Source organism: Belonocnema kinseyi, chromosome 5 (genome assembly GCF_010883055.1).
Source record: "Belonocnema kinseyi isolate 2016_QV_RU_SX_M_011 chromosome 5, B_treatae_v1, whole genome shotgun sequence".
Classification (NCBI taxonomy): Eukaryota; Metazoa; Arthropoda; class Insecta; order Hymenoptera; family Cynipidae; genus Belonocnema; species Belonocnema kinseyi.
In genome coordinates, this window is record NC_046661.1 from 127805302 (window position 1) to 127827372 (window position 22071).

The 22071-nt window shown below is 23.2% G+C and overlaps 1 protein-coding gene across 4 annotated transcripts in view; it reads right to left on the minus strand.

Annotated features, from left to right (window-relative positions):
• LOC117172561 (lymphoid-restricted membrane protein-like) overlaps positions 1-22071 on the minus strand; it is a 171718-nt gene that overhangs the window by 101199 nt on the left and 48448 nt on the right. For all 4 annotated transcript variants that reach the window (XM_033360620.1, XM_033360622.1, XM_033360621.1 and 1 more), the window contains exons 11-13: positions 19577-19683; positions 19365-19491; positions 11365-11450 (exon numbers count right to left, since the gene is read on the minus strand). In XM_033360620.1, the coding sequence (XP_033216511.1) occupies positions 11365-11450; positions 19365-19491; positions 19577-19683 (320 nt within the window). The remainder of the gene's footprint in view (positions 1-11364; positions 11451-19364; positions 19492-19576; positions 19684-22071) is intronic.

The following is a 22071-nucleotide window of genomic DNA, read 5'->3' on the forward strand; positions in this document are numbered from 1 at the left end:
ATTTTACATTTTAGTTTAAAAATTGCGCGAAACAGGAAAAATAATTGTGTGCGCAGCGCTCGTTTGTTTTATAGTTTATTTAAAGTAATTTTAAATATCTATCCCATTTAAATTCAAAAAATGTATATCTTAAAAGAAATATAAATATTATTTCCATACGAAAATATACTTTAAAAAATTGTTATTGTAATATTTGAGTCAGAGAATGAAACAAAACATCGGATAAGATCACTAGGATGCAATGCACTTGACTTAAAAAAAAAAAAAAAGTATGAACGAGAGACAGAAGAACGAAAGTAGTGAGAGGCAGGAAGGTATAATACCCTCAACTTTCAATAAATTTAATCGATCAAGGTTCCAAACTCGTTCCTTTGAAATTAAGAACCGGACCCAGCATTATTTTTTCCCTGAATTGAATTATGCAATTCGTCAAATAATACCTCATTAAAAAAACGTATAATAACAACCAACAAAGCGGTTTTTCTTAAAAATAATAAATAACTTTTGTAAAGTCAAAAACAATTAAAATTAAAATCACAATAAACCTTGAAATAAATCTTTAAAAAGAGAAATATGCTCCGGGTTTTTTTTTACTAGGTAGCACATTTTAACGAGTATATTTAAATTCAGATCGAATTGTAAGCCAATTTAACGAGCTCGAAGAGTTATTCGAGACAACCCTCAAGAAGGCCGTAACCCTTTCCGAAGGTTGCAGAAACGATTGTAAAATATTTATATTTTTTCTTCTCGCTCTGGAATTCGGAAGTTTTAAAAATTGTGGGGGGAAAATTAAATTTTTTAAGCGAAATGTCCAGTTTTCTAATATTTAATATTTTATATTTTATATTCAATATTCATAATTTAATATTTAATATTTATTATTTAATATTTAATACAACAGAGCAAAAAATTGTAAAATAAATGAATTTTCAAATAAAACTATAAGTTTTAAACTAAAATAGTGGAATTTTAAACCAAACATGAATTTTCAACTGCAGTTATTAACACTGAACTTAAATAATTGAATTTATAACCAAAAAGATTTATTTGTAAACGATAAGATTAACTTTCAACCAAAAAGATTAATTTTCTACCAAAAAATACAATTTTTCAACAAAATACATAAATTTTAACGAACTGGTTAAATGTTAAACTTGAAAAAAAAAAATCTCAACAGAAAGTGGAATAGTTATATTTTTAGTAAAAAAAAAATATATAATTTTCATCACAATTGATGAATTTCCAACTAAAATTATAAATCCTCAACAGGAATGGTTGAATTTTAAATTTAAAAAAAAAAGTTTGTAAATAAAACATTGAATATTTAACTAAAACAGTTGAAGTTTTACAACAACAAAATGGTTTCTACTAAAAATGATAAATTGTCAACCAAACATTAAATAATTAAGTTTTAAATTAAGAAAATCAATTTTCAACCAAAAAAGACAAATTTTTAACTAAAAAGATCATTTTTCATCAACAGTGAGTTTAACTTTCAAAGGAAAAAATAATTTTCTACCAAAAAAATCGTTTTTTTCAACAAAAAACGTGAATTTTCAAAGAAATAAATAAAATTTTAATTAAAAAAGACAAATTTACATCCAAATTGTTATATTTTAAAATGTAAAACGTAAAATTTCAACGCAATGTGAAACGGGTAAATTTTTAGTTGAAAAAATTAACTTTCAACCAAACTGATGAATTTTCAACTAAAATTCTAAATCTTCAACTGGAATAGTTGCATTTTAAAAATACCAAAAAGATTAATTAATTTTCTACAAAAAAAATTGGATTTTCTGAAAAATAGATCAATTTTCTGTTGAAATAGTTAAAAATGTAGTTGAAAAAAATATATATTTTCAACACAGAACTTACATTTTTAAAAAGAGATGAATTTTCAATTAAAAAAGGATCTATCTTCCAACCACTAAACAACTAAAATAAAAAGACTTAAAAAAAAGAATTTTTAACAAAAAGAGAGTTCAATAATCAACATGGTTAAAAATTCAACTAATTGTTGTAAAAATGAACCTTTTTGTTCAAAACTGATTTTTTTTTATAAATTCATTTTTTTTTTTTTTGAAAATTGAGCTAATTTCTTGAAAACTCTTTTTTTTCGATGAAAATAAGTTTTTTACCTAAAATTCAACTGCTCGATTTATGGTTGAAAATTAACATTTTTAATTGAAAACCGATTTTTTTTCCGTGGAAAATTCAACTATATCTTGTTCTTTTCTGATAGAAAATTATCTCCTTAGTTGAATATTTATCTTTTTTATTTTTGCTCTATTAAAAAATTAATTAATCATTAAAAATTAATTATTTAATAATTAAACATTCTTTTACTTAATTGAAAATTTGTTTTATTTGAAGCTAAGTTAAACTATCTGGTTGAAAAGTAACTTCTTTGTTAAAAATATTTAATTCTTTTCTTAAAAATTCGTCTTGTAGCTTGTAAGTTCAAGAATCTGGTGACATCATGTTCTTTCTTTACAGATAATTCAACACTTTTGTTGCAAATTAATTTTTTTTATTTTGAAATTTCGTCTCGTTTAGTAAGAAATTAAGCTTTTTGATAAAAAAATGCAACAGCTTGGTTAAAAATTAATATTTTTTAGTTGAAAATTCGACTTCTTTGTAGAAAATTGGTCTTCTTGGTTGAAAATTCAATTATCTAGTGAAAAATTCACCTATTTTGTTGAAAATAAAATATTTAAAAATAAAATATCCCAAATGTTATTTAAATAATTTATTTCCCTATTCTCGTAAAAATCTCCTTATTTCTCCTACTTTTAAAGAATTTGACCCTGTGAAGGGTTTTATGTCCTGGAAATTTGATATTTAAACTCTTCTTGAGGTTTGGAACTTTAAGAAAAAGAAGATATGACTATAGAATTTCAAAAAAGGGAAGAAAGGTCGCCTCTTTTTTTGATCAGGGCAATGCCCAAGGATAAGTCGCCGACAAGTGCATCGTCGACATTTCTATTTATACTAAAAAAACTCACTCGCGACCTTAAACCAGATTCTTTCATGTCGTTATTCGCGCGAATTATATTGCGTTAGCGATGTCGCTTATTCCATTAATTCGGTGACTGAAATTTCAGAAAACACCGCACCTTTCCCTCATTACTCTAAGAGAAAACAGTTATAAATATAATAATGATATAAATTGTTTTAAAATCCTTTTTAAACCATCTGATTATCAGTAGAAAGTAATATTTTTTTATTAAGTCAATCTAAATTTCCATCAATCTTTTTTAATCCTTTCTCTTCTATCTTCTCCTATCCTTAATCCATTAATGTCAATATTTTTCTATTTCTTTTTCAATCAAAATTCACATTTGTCTTTTTCAATCCCCTCTACACTATCTCATATTATTCTTTACTTATCCATACCAATCTTTTTCTATCTCTTTGTAAATCTAAATTCACATCTATCTTTTTCAATCTGCACCTCTCCGTCCCATTCTTTACTCCATCTATCAACGACTATCTTTTTCTATCTCTTTTCTTCATATAAATTTCCTTCTATCTTTTTCAATTCCCTCTTCCTTATCTCATCCTGTCCTTTGTCTATCCACATAAATCTTTTCCTATCACTTTCTCAATCTCAATTTACTACTATCTTTTTCACTTTCCTCTTCTCTGTACCATCCTATATTTTGTATTTCCAATTCAATCTTTTTCCATCTCATTATTACTCTAAATTTCCGTCTATCTTTTTCAATCCCCTCTTCTCTATCTCATCTTAACCTTTATCTATCCACACAAACCTTTTGCTATCCCTTTGTCAATCATAATTCCCGAGTATATTTTTCATTTCCATCTATCTTTTTCAAACCTCTCTTCTCTATCTCATCCTATCCTTTGTTTATATACATCAATATTGTTCTATCTCTATCATTCTAAATTTCCATCTTTTTTATCCACATACATCTTTCTCTATCTCTTTGTAACTCTAAATTTGCGTCTCTCTTTTTCGATTTCCTCTTCTCTATCCCATCTTAACCTTTATCTATCCACACCAATCTTTTCCTATCTCTTTGTCAATCTCAATTTCCGTCTATCCTTTTCAATCCGCTGTTCTCTATCTCAGCCTATCGTTCATCCATTTACGTCAATCTTGTTGTATTTCTTTGCCAATCTAAATCCACGTATATCTTTTATTAATTTCCTCTTCTTTATCTTATCTCATGATATCGTAAGTCTATCTTTTTTTTCCACATCAGTTTTTTCTCTATCACTTTGTCAAGCTAAATTTCTGTCTATCTTTTTCAATTTTCTCTTCTCTATTATATATTATCATTTGCCCATCCAATGATCATGTTTTTCTATCTCATTGTCAATCTAAATTTTTCTCAATCCCCTCTTCTCTATCTAATACTATCCTTTCTCTATCCACATCAATCTTTTTCTATTTCTTTGACAATCTGAGTTTCTTTCTTTTTCAATCCCTTCTTCTCAATCCTGATTCAGTCCCTTGTTGTTTTACATCGATCATTTAAATATATCTCTGTCAACCTAAATTTCCGTGTAAATTTTTTGAATTGCCTTTTCTCTATCCCACCTTAACCTTTCTCTATCCACGTCAATCTTTCTCTATCTCTTTTTCAATATTAATTTCCGCCTATCTTGTTCAATCTTTTTTTTCTCTATCTCAGCCCATCGTTTGTATATTCACGTCAATCTTTTTGTATTTCTGTCAATCTAAATTCACGTCTACTTTTTTTTAATATCCTATTCTTTATTTCATCATATCCTACGTTCGACCTTTTCTACTTCTTTGTCAATCTAAATTTCCATCTATCTTTTTCAATCCCCTCTTCTTTATCTCATATTAATCATTCTCTATCCACATCAATCTTTTTCTATCTCTTTGTCAATCTCAATTTCCGAGTATCTTTTTCAATTATCTCTTATGTTTCCCAACCTATCCTTTGCTTATCCTCTCTAATCTTTGTTTGGCTGAATTCATGTCTATCCTTTTCAACCTTCTCTTCTTTATCTCATCTTATCCTACGTCAATCTTTTTCTCTCTCTTTGTTAATCTAAATTTCCATCTTTCTCAATCCCCTCTTCTTTATCTCATCCTATACTTTGTCTATCTACATTAATCTTTCTCTATCTCTTTGTTATCAATTTCCGCCTGTCTTGTTCAATCTCTTTTCCTTTATCTCAGCCTATCGTTTGTCTTTTCACATTAATATTTTTGTATTTCTTTGACAATCTAAATTCACGTCTATTTTTTTTTAATATCCTGTTCAACATCTCATCCTATCCTACGCCTCTATTTTTCTATCTCTTTGGCAATCTACATTTTCGTCTATTTTTCTAACCAGTGGTCATCTTTTCTTATCTCTTTGTCAATATAAACTTCCTAATATCTTTTTCAATCTCCTCTTCTCTGTTCCATTATATACTGAATCTATAAACGACTATCTTTTTCTATCCCTTTTTTTATATCAATTTTCATCTATCTTTTCCAATCCCTTCTTTTCTATTTCTGCCTATCTTTTGCCTGCACACATCAATCTTTTTCTATCTCGTTATCATTGTAAATTTCCATTAAATCCAATCCTCTCATCTCTATTACATCCTATCCTTCCTCAATCTACATCAAACATTTTATGTCTCTTTGTCAATATCAATCTTCCATCAACGTCAATTTTTTTTTATTTCTCTTTCCATCTTAATTGACGCCTATATTTTTTTAATATCCTATTCCTTATATCATCCTACCCTACGTTTATCTTTTTCTATTACTTTCTCAATTTAAATTTCCTTCTATCTTTTTCAATACCTTCTTCTTTATCTCACTTTACTCTTTATCAGCGTTGACCTTATTCTCTTTTAATTCACGTCTATATTTTTCTATCTCTTTGTCAATCTAAATTTCCTAGAATCTTTTTCAATCCCCTCTTTTTCTCATCACAGCCTTTGTCGATCTACGTAAATCTTTTTCTATCTGCCTGTCAATTTAAATTTCTGTCATATCTTTTTTAATTTCTTCTTCTCTACCCCATTCAATCCTTTGTTTATTCACGCCGATCTCTTCCTATCTCATAATCAAAAAAAATTCACATCTATCTTTGTCAATCTTCTCTTCCCTATTTCATCCTGTCCTTCCTCTATCCACATCAATCTTTTTCTATCTCTTTTTTCATCTAAATTTTCGTCTATCTTTTTCATTCGTCTATCTTGTTCAATCCCCTCTTCTTTATCTCATCCTATCCTTTCTCTATCCACATTAATATTGTTTCCATCTCCCTGTCAATCTAAATTTCCGTCTATCTTTTTCGATCCCTTATTCCCTATCTTATCCTATCATTTGTCCATTCACAGCAATCCTTTGTATTTCTTTTTCAAACTAAATTCACGTCTATATTTTTTAATATCCTATTTTTTAATATCCTTTTCTTTATCTTATCCTATCGCACGTCTATGTTTTTCTTTCTTTTTGTCAATCTAAATTTCCAACTATCTTTTTCAATCTGCTCTTCTTTGTCCCATTCTCTACTACATCTATTAACGACTACCTTTTCCTATTTCTTTGTCAATCTACATTTTCGTCTATCTTTTTCAATTTCCTCTTCTCTGCCTCATCCTAGACTACATCTATCAATGTCTATTTTTTTTCTCTCTTTTGTCAATCAAAATTTCCTTCTATTTTTCCCATCCCCTCTTCTCTATTTTATACCATCCTTTGCCAATTCACATCTATCTTTTTCTATCTTTTTGTCAATCTAAGTTCACTTCTATCTTTTTTTTTATATTAGGGTGGCGATTCGGTGGTCATTTTTAAATTCCCAGTCAATTCCCGGTTTTCCCGGGTCAAGTTATTCAATTTTTCTGATCATATAAAAGTAAAATATTCATATATTTACCATCAAATGCAAACATTTTTTTCCAATTCATAACGTTCATTATAAACATCCTTAAGCACAATAGAGCAAAAAATTGCAAAATAAATTATTAAAAAATTAAATTATGAGTGTTCAACTGGAATAGTTCAAAGTTTAAACAAAAGACTAAATATTTAACTAAAATTATGAATATTTAACTAGAATACTTGAATTTTCAAACAAAAAGATAAATTTTTAAAGAATAAGATTAATTTTTAAACAAAAGGTTAATTTTCTTTAAAAAAAAAACATTTTCCACAAAATACATGAATTTTTAACGAAATAATTAAATTTTCAATTAGAGAAAAAAATTCTAACAGTTGAATTTTGAACTATGAAAAAAGGATTATCAATATAAAATGGAATAGTTAATTAATGAATTCATTTTCAACGTAACTGATGAATTTTCAAATAAAGGATGAATCTTTAACTGGAGTAGTTAAAATTTAAACCAAAAAAATAAATTTTCAACAAACGAAAATATTGTTTACTAAAAAATATAAATTATCAAACCAAAACTGAAATAATTAAGTTTTAAGTTTAAAAAAAAATCAAACTTCAACTAAAGAAGACGAATTTTCAACTAAAAAAGATAATTTTTTAACCACAAATTGTATGATTCAACTGGAATAATGGTGAGATTTACAGTTTTTGAAATATATATAATTTTCAAACAAAAAAGAAACAAACTATCAAAAAAATAGTTCAATTTTCGGCAAAAAATTCCTTTTCAGCCAAAGAAAAAATAAATTTTCAACCAAATAGCTCATTATTCAACCAAAGAATTTTGAAACTAAAAGAAGTAATTTAAAGCCAGGAGATTAACTTTGAAAGAAAAAAACCATTTTATACCATAAGAACTCGATTTTTTAACATAAATACAGTTAAATTTTTAGTTGAAGACATTAATTTTAAACCAAACTGATGAATTTTCAACTAAAATTATTAACCTTAAACTGGAATAGCTGAATTTTATAACGACCAAAAATATGCATTTTTAATCATAAAGATTAATCTTCTACAAAAATAAAGTAAGAATTTTTCAAAAAGTACACATATTTTCAAACAAATAGTTTAATTTTTAAATAAAAAATATCAATTTTCAACCAAATAGTTGAATTTTTTACTGAAATAGTTAAATTTATAGTACAAAATTTATTTTTAACAAAGTAGTTACATTTCCTAAAAGAAATCATGTGACTTTTAATTTCTCTTTTTATTTAATAAAAAGTTGGCCATTTATCGGAATTTCACGGTAAAATTATTAAATTTTCTAGGTTGATTTTTTTTTCACTTTTCTAATTTCTAAAACCTGAACTTTCAATTACAATGATGAATTCACAATTTTAAAAAATTACTTTTAACCAAATAGATGAGTTCTCAAACAAGAGCATAATTTTTTTTTCCAAAAAAGACGATTTGTCAACAAAACACATGAAGTTTTAACTAAAAAAGATAAATTTTCAGTTAAGAAAATTAATTTCCAACGGAACTAAAATAATGTTCTACTAAAATGATGAATCTTTAACCAAAAATATTAATTTTCTACCAAGAAAGTCGAATTTTACAGTAAAAATAAGGTAGATTTTATATTTTAAACCAAAGTTGAAATGGTACATTTTCAGTAAAAAAATTAATTTTCAACCGATAATGGCTCATTTTTAACGAAATATTTGAATTTTAAACTAAAAAATATAAATTAAAACAAAAATTCTTTTAAATCTTGAAGATGAAAAGTCAATTTTGAACCCAATAGATGATTTCATCAACTAAAAAGATAAATTTTCAACCAAAAAGACACATTTTCAATGAAAATTATAAATCTTTTCCCCCAAAAATGAAAATTTTAAGCCAATAAATCGGCTTATAACAAAAAAGTCGAATCTTCAACAAAATATAAAAAATTTCAACCAAAAAGATTAATTTTGATCTAAAATGATGAATCTCTCCCCCCAAAAATAAATTTTTTAACCAAATATTTGAATTTCTAATCATACCGATAAATTTCCAACCAACAAGATTAACTTTCTACCAAAAAAAAGACGAATTTCAATCAAAAAGATGGATTTTCAACCATGAAGATTAATTTTCTATAAAATACATTAATTTTTAACCGAATATTTAAATTTTCAACTTAAAAAATATTAATTTTTAATCAAAAATTAAACATGTTAATTTTTAGTTTAGGAAATTATTTTCAACCAACAAACAAACAAATTGTATCTAAAAAATGAATTAATCAATGAAAAATGAATAATTAAAATGAATAAATCAATTTTCAACCAAAGAAATGCATTTTTTACAAAAATAATGAATTTTTCACCGAAGAAAATGAATTTTCAACCACGGACATTAATAATTCTCTATTAGAAAAATTCACTGTCGACAAAATACGTCAATTTTTAACCAAATAGTTGAATTTCCAACTATAAAAAATAACTTTTTAACAAAATGTCGAATGCTTAAGTTGACATTTAAAAAAATTAATTTTCAATCAAACAAAGAACGAGTTTTCAACAAAATATTGTAACGAAGAAAATTAATTTTCCACTAAAAAATACTAATTTTAACAAAACAAATAAATTTCCATCTGAAAAGTTAAATTGGGAACTAAAAATGGAACCGATAAAATTTCAATTGAAAAAATTAGTTTTCCATTCAAAAAACAAATTTATTAACAAAACAATTAAATTTTTAAATCAATAAATTAATTACACCGCGTTCCCGTTCATCTCAGTTAAAAGAATTAATATTTTCAACCGACAAATAATTTTTAAACACATTAAATGAGTGTCCAAGCAAAAAACTAAAGTTTCAATTGAAATAATGAATTTTCAATTAAAAAAAAATTACTTTTTACCAAATAGATGAATTTTCAACCAAGAACATTTTTTTAAGACAAAAAAAACTATTTTTAAACAAAATACATGTATTTGTAACTAAAAAAGATAAATTTTCAATCAAAAACAGAATAGTTACATTTTCAGCCAAGAAAATTAATTTTCAACGAAAAAAATTAATGTTCTACTTATATGATGAATCTTCAACCAAAAAGATTAATTTTTTACCAAGAAATTGTAACTTTTAACTAAAAATAAGGAAACTGGGAAAACTGGGAAATTACCGGGAATTTTTTGAGACCGGGAAAAACCGGTAAATGGCAGTGATTTTTTTTAACGGGAATTTTACAAATTTGGAGAAAAAAATGTTGTAATTAAAAACTTAAATTTCAATTTTAAAAGTTCAAAATTTAATAGTTCCACTTTGAGTGCTTTCATTTGCAGCTCTGTTTTTATTACCTCAAGTGGAAAATTTTTTAGCTTTAGTGTTCCATTTTTTAAATTTCATTGACCGTGAAAAATTTTTGCGAACCCGGAAAACCCGGGAAATGACCGGGAATTTATTTTGTCGATTAAAACGGACACCCTGTAAAATTATGAATCTTTCCCACCAAAAATAAATTTTTAAGAAAGTAATTGAATTTCTGACCATAAAGATAAAAATTCCAACCAATAAGATTATTTTTCTATCTAAAAGTAGAATTTTCAAAAAATTAATTCAATTTTCAAAATGAACTTTTAACAAAAATATTGAATTTTTAACCAAAATGATTAATTTTCAGCAAAGAAGATTAGTTGTTTAACAAAAAAAGAAGAATTTTTTACAAGTAAGATAGATTTTCAACCATGAATATTAATTTTATACAAAACACATGAATTTTTAACCAAATAGTTAAATTTTCAACTTAAAAAATATTAATTTTCAACCAAAAATGGAACATGTTCATTTTTAGTTATAGAAATTATTTTCAACCAAAAGACAAAAAATTTTCAACAAAATAGTTGAATTTTTAAAATGTAAATTTTAAATGAAACGTGAAATAGTTAAACATTCAGTTAAAACACTATTTAAAAAAAAACCAGACGAATTTTCATCTAAATAAATCAATTTTCAACCACGAATAATAATAATTTTCCACCAGAAAAATTAACTGTTGACAAAATACATCAATTTTTAACCAAATGTTGAATTTTCAACAATAAAATATCCGTTTTCAATCAAATGTCGAATAATTAAATTTACATTTGAAAAAAAAAATTTCAACTAAATAAAGAACGAGTTTTCAACAACAATTTGCAAATCAGAAAATTAATTTTCTACCAAACAACACTAATTTTAATCAAATACTTTGAATATTTAGCTAAAAACGATAAATTTAGAACTAAAAATAGAACAGTTAGATTTTCAATTGAAAAAATTATTTTAAAACCCAAAAAACAATTTTTTTTTAAATAGTTAAATTTTCAACCAACAAGATTAATTTTCTCCTAAAAAAGACGAAATTTGAGCAAAATACCTACATTTTCAACTAGAAAATAACATCCACGGAAAATGGAATAATTTTTTTTCTAAATATTTCTATTTACAAAAAAGTGTGGATATTACTGGGACTGGTACTTACGAAAATTGATGATGAATTTTGGGAGATCCGATCGCAACTTGGAGACTAAAATCTTTCGTTTCCCCTTTCCAAACTCTTTCTGTTACCTGAAATAATTTTAATTTCTAATTTTGATATTTTAAAATCAACTTTACAATTTACCAGGGGTTAAAAATCTCATTTAAAAAAAGGGGGGGGGGTAAATAATGTCACAAATTTGGAAAAATAAAAGTGTGCAATGGAAAATTAACTTTCTTTTTAAACCAAATTTGCAGTTTTCTAACCTAATATTTTTCAAAACATTAAAAATAAATGCGAAATGAATTAATAGTAACTAATGAAAAAAAAAACTATTTTTGGTCAAAAATTTTATTATTTTATTCTAAATTAAATTATTTTCGTGAAAACTCTACAATTTAAAAAAAATTATACTTCTTAGTTGAAAATTTAAATGTTTGATTAAAAACTTGTCTTTTAGGCTTAAAAATTCAACTATTTGATTGGATTTTTTTTATGGACTGTCATTTTTTTTTGTTGAAAATTGGACTATTTTGTTGAACAAATTATCTGCTTAGTTTCAAAGTCCATTTCTTTTTCGTAATGATTTCACCTTCTTTGTGTAAAAATATGAATATCTGGTCAAAAAGTAATAGATTTTATAGAAAATTCGTATTTTCGGCTCGAAAATTTCACAGTTTAGTAGAAAATTAACTTTTTTGTTAAAAATTTATTTTTTCGGGTTTAAAAGTACGTCTTTTTGTTTTTAAAATTTAGTTCTTTTACCAGGAAATTCATCTACATGGTTAAAAATTCATATTTTTGGGTTAAAATCTCAAATTTTTTGTAGATAATTTGTATTTCCGTCTCGAAAATTCAACAATTTGGTAAAAAATTGAAACATTTGGTTCAAAATTCATCTATTTTGTCGAAAATTTGTCTTTTTGGTAGCATTTTTTTTTAAATTCAACTGTTTGGTTGAAGCATAATAAATTACAGTTGAAAATTTAAGTCTTTTTTTTATTTTTTTATCAATTTCAGTTTTTTTCTGTTTTTTATTAAAATTGAAATTTTTGTTAAATATCAAATATTGCATTTTTCGATGAGAATTCATTTTTTGAAATTAAAATTGAACTCTTTGGTTGAAAGATGAACTACTCTCATAAAATTTTTTTTTTCGGTTGCAGTTTAATAATTTTCGTTAAAAATAATTTTTTTGTTTGTTAAGAATTAATTTTTTAACAGAAAATTTAACTACTTTGTTGAAAATTCAAATGACTGTTTGAAAATGAATTTTCTGTTGAATATTTATCTTCTCAGATTGAAAATTCATTTTTTTATAGAAAAATGCGTCTTTTCAGCTTAAAAATTCAGCAGTTTTGTAAAAAATTTGTTGCTTTTTTATTGACAGTTAACTCTTCTGAATGGAAATTTAATTATCACATTTTTTGTTGAAATTTTTTTGTTTTGTTTAAAAATTCAAATATTTACTTAAAAGAAATTTTGGAAAAGAATATAATATGAACTAAAAATTAATCCAATAAATAATAAAAAATAAAAACTCAATTTTTTGGTTTTAAAATTAATCTATTTTGTTGAAAATTTAACTGTTTTGAAGAAAATTCGTATTTTCGGCTCCAAAATTTAAATATTTTATTGAAAATTCATATATTTTTTTGAACATTCTTATTTTTCGTGAAAAATTTACATTTTAAAAACTTTTTTTATTGTCGAAGGTTCATCTATTTAGCTGAAAATTCGTTATTTTTTTATTTACGATTAATTTTCTAATTAAAAATGCTTTTACATTGTGAACTTTATAATTAAAAATTCATATTTCCGAATGAAAATTCAACTGTTTTGTAGAGAATTCGCATTTTTAGCTTAAAAATACAAGCAGATAGTTTAAAAAAATTCTCTGTTGACTGAAAATCTTTTTTTGGTTGAAAATTCAACTCTTTTTATAAAAATTTATCGATTTTCACAGAAATTTGGTCTTTTTTGGTTGAAAATTTAACATTTTAGTTCGAGGGTGAAAATTAAATCACTTGGTTCAAATTTAAACTACTTTCTCAACAGTGTTTTTTTTTTTTTTTTTTGAAAATTCACCATTTTTGTAGATGAATTTCTATCAAGAAAAATTAATTTTCAATTAAAAAAACAGCAATAAAAACGAATTTTTTACAAAAAAAGTTGAATTTTGTACCAAATAGTTGAATATTATACCAAATTTTTTAATTTTCAATAAAATAGCCTAATCCTCAACCAAAATAGATCAATCTTCAACTAAGAAGTTGCATTTTTAACCAAAAACTCAAAAAGAGATGAAGTTTCTAACAAAAAATGTATTTTCTACGAAGAAAAATTTTTCAGTGGAAAATAAAAAATAATATTAACCAAATTGTTGAATTTTCAACAAAAATATTAATGTTTATCAAAAAATGTTATAGTTGATATTTCCACAACAAAATTTTAATTTAAAAAAAAACAACAGTTTGTTGAATTTTCAAGCCAAAAAGCCTGATTCTCTATAAAACAATTTAATTTTGAAAACGAGAACATAAAATAACAACAAAAAAGTTCATTTACAATTAATCAGTTGACTTTTTTTAACAAAATAGTTGAATTTAAATTTAGAAAAAAACATTTACAACAAATAGAATTTTTAATTTTATTTTTTAACCAAAAAAACGATGTTGCGACTAAAATTATGAAGCTATAACAAAAAAATGAAATTTGAAAAAATTCGTTCAACTTTCAACCAAGGAGTGGAATTTTTAATAAATAATTTTTTTGGTTCAAAATTCTGCTTTTTTGATAGAAATTCTACTATTTCGTTAAAAATTTAATTATTTTGTTGAAAATGAAAGTCTTTTGTTAAAAAGTAATCGTTTTTGGTCGAATATTTACATTGTTTGGTAGAAAATTCATCTTTTTTGGTTGAAAATTAATTCTTTTTATTTAAAAAGTCTATTATTGTATTTTTGTTTAAGAAATAATCTCTTTAAATTAAAAAACATACTTTTTGTGAAAATTCAACGATTGCTTTGAAAAAATTCATCGTTTATGGTAAAAAATTTACACTTTTGTAAACAAATGCATATTTTTTTATTGAAAATTTATCTTTTATTATGGAAAATTAATTCCTTAGATTTCAAAAGTCTATTAATGTATTTTTGTTTAGAAAATAATCTCTTTTACTTGAAAAAACGTCTTTTTGGGTGGCAAATTCAACTATTTGCTAAAAAAAATCACCTTTTGGCTAAAAATTCACTTGTATTTTTTGATAGAATTTCATCATTTTGGTATAAAAATCCTCATTTGTTAGAAAAGTCGTATTTTTTTGTTGAAAATTCGTCTTCCTTGCTTCAAAATTAAAGTGGCTTGTAAAATATTCATATTTTCAAATTAAAAATTAAAAATTATGTTTGAAAATGCAACTGTGATGACTGTGTTTAATATCAAAATGTTTTTATTTTATAATGAAACTTTTGTCACCCAAATTAAAATTTAATTATTCAATTTTTTTGATTGTAAAAAATTATCTTAACATAAAATAGAAATTAGTCAAGGAAAAATTAAACTAAAATCGCATTCATATTAATTTTTTTGTTTGTTTGGTAAAAAATTATTTATTTTGTTTGAAATTTCAACTATTTGGTTAAAAATTCATGTATTTTGTTAAAGAATTTATAACGCCATTCCCTAGAAATTAATTTAAATCGCTTTTAAATTTAAAATAAAACTGTAAATGGAAATTACTGCGAGAATTTAAATTTTCCTTGCTCCTAAAATTCAAACTTTCAATTCTCCTTCCGTATTTTATCTTCAGAAAAGGAAGGTCAACTGAATCTGCAAACTCAGTATTATCTTTTGTCATGAAAATAGTATTTTATCTCGACAGCCATCGATCGCTAAATCTTGTTCAAAATATCCACGTGTCAAGGTAAAGTTAAATAGAAAATTTAAACAATAAAAATTAACCTGAATTTTATACAGGTATATAAAAAAAATATTTCCCTAAATCCCTCAATTCCCTAAATAAAAAAAATCCCTAAAAATTGTAATTCCTGAAGCAATAAATTTTACACACAAAAAAAAATTCCATTTACTTATCAAATTTAGGAATCTGGTTTGGATGCATAAAAATTCCCCCCAAAAAATCCTTTGTCTTGATTCTCTGCAGAAAATAAAACATATCCTTGGATTTTTACGACGAGAAAAAAAAACGAAATAAATTTGCGTCATAATGTTTGCGAGAGTTCATGCGTTAGTAAAATGTGCTTTAAAAAATTCCTCTTTCCATAGTCTTGCTATTTTCGTGTATGTAAATTTAATATAATATTTTTTGGAGATTTTTAAATGTCTCTCTAAATTTTTACTGCTATTTATTTAACGCTCTCTAGGCATAGAAAAATACAAAGTATTAAAAACCAAAAATTATTTAAAAGTATGCAAAATAATTATGAAGTTATTTATATTTTTTTATCAAGAATAAAAGTTTTTTAAGAAAACTTGCAAAAATATACAAAAAAACCATATTCTTAATTTTATAGTTCAAAAAAAAAATAAAAAATCTTAAACCCCGCGATAAAAATTTAGTTTTCCTTAATTTTTTGTAGGTTTCTCTAAAAAAATTTCTTATGAAATTAGAAAATTCAGGAAAAAATCGAGTTTGCTGAAGAGGCATTTAGAAGAATAAATAAAAAAACCAAAAAATAATGTATAATTTGAGAAGAATTTTTTAAAAATAAAATGTAAATTTTTGAAGATTTCGAACGAAAAATTATATAAAGCTTTTCAGGAATTTGTGAAAGTTTCAAAACAGTAAAAATTTTTTAGGACTCCTGGGAAAACCTGTTTGAAAAATAAACTTTAAAAAAAATTGTAAAGTATTTTAAAAAATTTCAAAAGATTTTAAGGCAATTTATTTAATTATTAAATAATATTTGCCAATTTTAAGAAAATTTGAATAATTTTAAGTTATTTAGGGGTTTCGAGCAAATTTTAAAAATGACTAAAAATTTTAAAAGATTTAAAAAATGTCTTAAATTAAGAATTTTGAAAGTTTTCAACATAATAAAAGAATTTTTTTCAAGATTCCTGGAAAAATTCCCAATGAATTTTGATTTAATAACATTAATTAAATAAATAAAAACAGTTTGTTAGATTTGAACTTGATTTTTATAATTTCGCAGATTAAAAAAAAATGAGGAAAAAGTTGAATTATTTGAAAATTTATTTATAAAAATTCAGAATTTTTAAAAGATTCAAAAATCATTCAAAATTTGAAATTTTTAACACTTTCGAAAGGCTTCAAGCAAATAAAAAAATTTTTTTCTTAAGATTTCAAAATATTTGAAAAAATATATTTCTTTCCATTTTTTATAACTTTTCTACATTTTAGAAATGGTTCAAACTAGTTTAAAAGATATTAGGAATTTATCCAAAGATTAAAAATATTTTCTAACTGAAAGATTTTCAAGAATTTATAATATATTTTCAATATTCTTCCAAAATTGGAACTATTTTTTAAACCTATACAATATTTTGTAAAATTTAAATAAATAAATATTTTAAATAGTTCTAGATGCTTTTGTGAAATATTTAAAATTGTCAAAAATCGTTTTGAATTTTTTCCACAATTTTAGGAAAATTAAAATACAACCGAAAAAACAGATAAAAGAATAAACATAAAAAATAAATAATAAGTCAAAATTTTTATTTTGCTTTTGAAAAATGTTTTTCGTTTAAATTATTATCCGGGTGAATTTTTTTTCCTTTTTAACTAGAAAATCCCTTTTCTTTAACAATTAATCTGATTTGGTTAAGGATTCAAATATTTAGTTAAAAATTTGTCTCTTTTTTATTAATTTAACTGTTTTTGATTTAAAATAAAAATATTTTTTTTACTAAATTATTAGTTTTTCCCTTAGAATTAAACTTTTTTGGTCAAAAATTCAAAATACTTCAAATATTTATTGTAAAATTCATGTATTTTGTGGAAAATTCCTCGTTTTTTGTATATAATTAATCCTCTTGCTGGAAAATTCAACTATTTGGCTGAAAATTAGTTTTGTAGAAAATGCATATTTTTTTGGTGAAAATAAATTTTTAGTTGACATTTTGATTTGACACATTTGAAATCTTACAAAGTATTTTTGAATTTTTTTCAAAAATTTTAGAAAAACTATATTTATATAAACTAGAAAAAACAAAGAAAAAAATATTTCAATATTTTAATTTGTATTAAAAAATAATTTTTCTCTTTAAATTATAGTTTAAGTGAAATTTTTTTCTTTCTTAAATAAAAAATCTTTTTTGTTTAATGATTCAACTATTTTTTTAAATAATGCTTATTTTTTTATTAATTCGACTGTTTTTGACTGAAAATTAAAATCTTTTTCAGTTAAAATATCAAATATTACATTTTTTGCCTATTTATTTATTTTTGTTAAAAATTAAACTACTTGGTTGAAAGTTAAACCACCTTGAAAAAATGATTTTTTTGTTGATAAAAAATCATGATTTTGGTTAGAATAATTTAACTATTTTGTTAAACTGCCGTATTTCTTTTTGGAAATTTATTTTTAAACTTAAAATTTAATTGTTTTTTGGTTAAAGTTGATATTTTTTAGTGGAAAATTTAACTACTTACTTCAAAATTTGCGTATTTTATTGGAAATTCTTCTTTTTTGTACAAAATTAATCTTCTTGATTGAAAATTCAACTGAAATCTTCCAAAATTTTTTCTTGAATTTTCTTAAAATCGAACTAATTTGTTCAATTACATACTGGATTGAAAGATGAAATAATTGTTTAAAAAGTTTTTTTTTTAATTGGAAAAGCATTTATTTTATAAAAAATTAATCTATTTTGTTGAAAATAAATTTCTTTTTTTATTACAAATGAAATTTTGTACAGAAAATTAACCATAACATTTTTGTGCTAAAATTTATATTTTTCAGTGTAAAATTTATGTATTTTGTAAAAAAAAATTTTGTAGAAAAATCTTATTTATTGGTTGAAATAAACTATTTCTTTTAAATTTTCATTTGAAATTTGAAATCTTACAAAACATCTTTTTAAACATTCTCAAGAATCTTAAAAAAATTATGTTTATATCATCTAAAAAAAAATAAAATGAAAAAATATTCAAAATTTTCACAATATTTTGTGTTAAAAAATTATTTTCCACTCAAAATTATAATTCGATTAAAAATTTTTGTTTTTCCTGATTGGAAAATAATTTTCGATTTGGACTTAATCTGTTTTGGTTAATGGTTGAACTATTTTGTTGAAAATTCGTATTTTTGAATTGAATTATCTGGTGATAAATTCAATTCTTTAGTTGAAAGTACCTTTCTTTTTGGTTCAAAATTGATATTTTTCAGTCGAAAATTCAAATATTTACTTGAAAATTTAATTATTTAATTAAAGATTTATTTTTTTAGTAAAAAAATCTTCTAGATTGAAAAATTTAAATATTTAGTTGAAAATTAGCATTTTTGTTCCAAATTCAACTGTTTTGTAGACAATTCATATTTTTTGAAATAAGAATTTGTTTTTTGTGATAAAAAATAATCTTCCCCTTAAACTTCGATTTGATTTTTTTTTTTTTTTTTTTTTTTTTTTTTTTTTTGACAGAAAAATCCATTTTTGTTTAAAATTACATTTTTTAGTTGAAAAGTGATAAGTTCCGTTTTTTGTAAATACTTAAATTTTGAACTAAAAATTTAAATTCTATTTTTTGTTAAAAACTGATGTAATTTTGTTAAAAATTCATATTTTTGTATTAAATTCTTCATCTTAGCTGAAAATTTAAAACTGTTTCGTCAAAAATTAATATTTTTTGGTTAAAAGTGAACTTTTCCATTAAAAGATTTATTTGACATATTTGAAATCACCAAAAATCTTCCTGAATTTTCTCAAGAATTTTATGAAAAGTATCATCTTAAAGCAAATAAACCAAAAAAACAAATTTTTTTTTTAAATTGTTATGAATAAAAAATATTTTTGCTCACCATATTCATCAGAACGTCCATTTCCTGCTTGAGAAGCGCTAAATTCGGCATTTTCGAGTTCTGATACTGCAAATTTAAGTGAGGAACGTAAGGTTTTTGACCCACTCCTGACAATCTCTGAATCACACTAAAAAAAAATTTACCTTGAGACGAAAATTAAAAATAGAATTTCATGTTAAAAATTCCTCATGAATTAATTTTGAAAACAAAACCTTTCTATCTGTTGTGCAACAGTATTTATTTCTTCATTGCACCAAGACAATTCCTCTTCCAGTTCGGCGATCTTTGAATCATTTTTTGTACGTTCTGGCGAAAAACCCTGAAATATCAGATACTTTACATTTCACACACGTTTGACCTTCCGAAAGATTTTTTCCCCTCAAAATTCACATTTATTTCTGATAATAAATAACTCAGTTTTCTTAAAAATCAGTTAAATATTAAAAATCTAAAGAGATAATAAAATTTGGGAGTTTTTTTAATTCTTATAAATTCTCTAAAGAGTTAGAATAAATTAAAATTTATTAATAAATATAAATTTTGATTAAAATTAATATTAAAATAATAATATATTAATTTGCCAAAATATTAATCACTATTTAAAATTTTATTTCATAAATTTTCATGTAAAACTATGTAAATTTATTATTTTTTAAATGGGCTTTTAATTATCAACTGTTGGGAATTTTGAAAAATTGAAAATTTATTTCGCAATATTTAGAAATTTAATTTGTTCCAATATTTAAAAGTTGAATACTCAACTGATTAAACTTTAATTTTCAACAGTTGAAAATGCAGTTTTCAATTTTTTTAATATTCAAAAGTCGAATTTTCAACTGTTAAACATTTAATCGGATTGAATTGTCAGATTATCATCTTTGAAAATGTTTATTTAATAAATTCCTATGTATAATTATGTAAATATATTCTTTATGCGAAATTGGCTTTTCTTCTTCAATTTTCGAATGTTGGGAAATGTTAAAAATTGCCTAAAATTTATTGTTTTTCAATATTTAATAGTTAAAATTAAAACTGTTGCAAATTAATTTTAATTTCAATTTTTAATTGTCTTCTGCATTCAAATTTGAGTTTTCTTAAATTTCAACTGCTGAAATGTTTATTAATTAAATTTCTATGTAAAATTATGTAAATATAATATGTGCAACACATTTTTAAACTGTTAAAAAATTAATATTCAATAGTTAAAAATTAAAATATTCAATTTTCTTCAACATTAAACTGTTAAAATTAATTTTTCAGTTTCTTCAATTTCCAAATTTTTCAATTTTCATTTAAAGTAGTCTATTGCGAAACTTGATACTTTTGACATTTCTAAAATAGAACTTTTTAATCAAAATTTCCTTGAGAAAAATAATTTTCTTCAATTTTCAAATGTCGAAATTTCTGTTTCTTATTTTCTTCAATATTCCAAAGTCGAGTTTTCAACTTTTAAAAATTCAATTATCAGTTTTCTTCAATTTCCATTTGTTAAAATTTTTATTTAATAGATTCTCATTAAAATTAAGTAAATACCATATTTTTGACAATTTTTTTATACGAAATTCGGTTTTTTCTTCAATTTTCAACTGTTGAAAATTGAAGAAAATTTAATTTTTAATAGCTAAAAATTACATTTTCAATTTTTATCTTTAATATTTAACAATTATCACAACAGCTAAAAATGTAATATTTTTCACTATTCAACAATTAAATTTTTAACTGTTGCAAATTCAAATTTCTTTAATTCATAAAAGTTAAAATTCAATTTTTAATTATCCTCAATAATCTAATTTTAGTTTTCTCAAATTTTCTTTATTGAAATGTTTATTGATTAAATCCCCATCCAAAATTATGTAAATATAACATTTTTAACACTTGTTTTCAACTCTTCAAAATTGAATTTTCAATCGTTGAAAAATAAATTTCCAATTTTCTTCAAGATTCAACTGTTTAATTTTTATTCAACAGATTCCCATGAAAACTAGGTTACTTTTACATTTTTAACATTCGTTTTTTTCATAGAAATTCTTTTTTTTTAATTATCAACTGTTAAAAATTGAAAAGAATTGAAACATTTTATTTTAAACAATTAAAAAATATATTTTCAATTTTCTTCAATATTCGAAATATGAATTTTCTACAGCTAAAAATTTAACTTCTTTCAATATTTAACAGTTGAATATTCAACTTTTGAAAATTCAACTTTCTTAAATTTTTAACATTTAAAATTTAATTGTCTTCAACTGTCAAATTAAAGTTTTTTTTAATGTCAACTAGTGCAATATTTATTTATGAAAGTTCCATGCATGATTATGGAAATATAATATTTTTAACACTTATTTTCGAATGTCAAAAATTGAATTTTAAATCGTGGAAAATTAAAATTTCAATTTTCTTCAATATTCAAATGTTCCACATTCAATTTTCAGTTTTCAATTTCTTCAACATCCGGAACTCTGGAAAATATAATTTCCCGTTTTCTTCGATGTCCCAATATTTAAATTTTTATTTCACATATTCTCATGTAAAACTATGTAAATTTAACATTTGTTTTCAAATGTCGAAAACTCAATTTGCAACTGTTGAAAATTTGATTTTCATGATTTCAATATTTAACAGTTGAAAAATCAATTTTTTAATTTTCTTTAACACTCGGAATTCTTGAAAATGTAATTTTCCATTTCCTTCAATTTCCAACTATTTACAT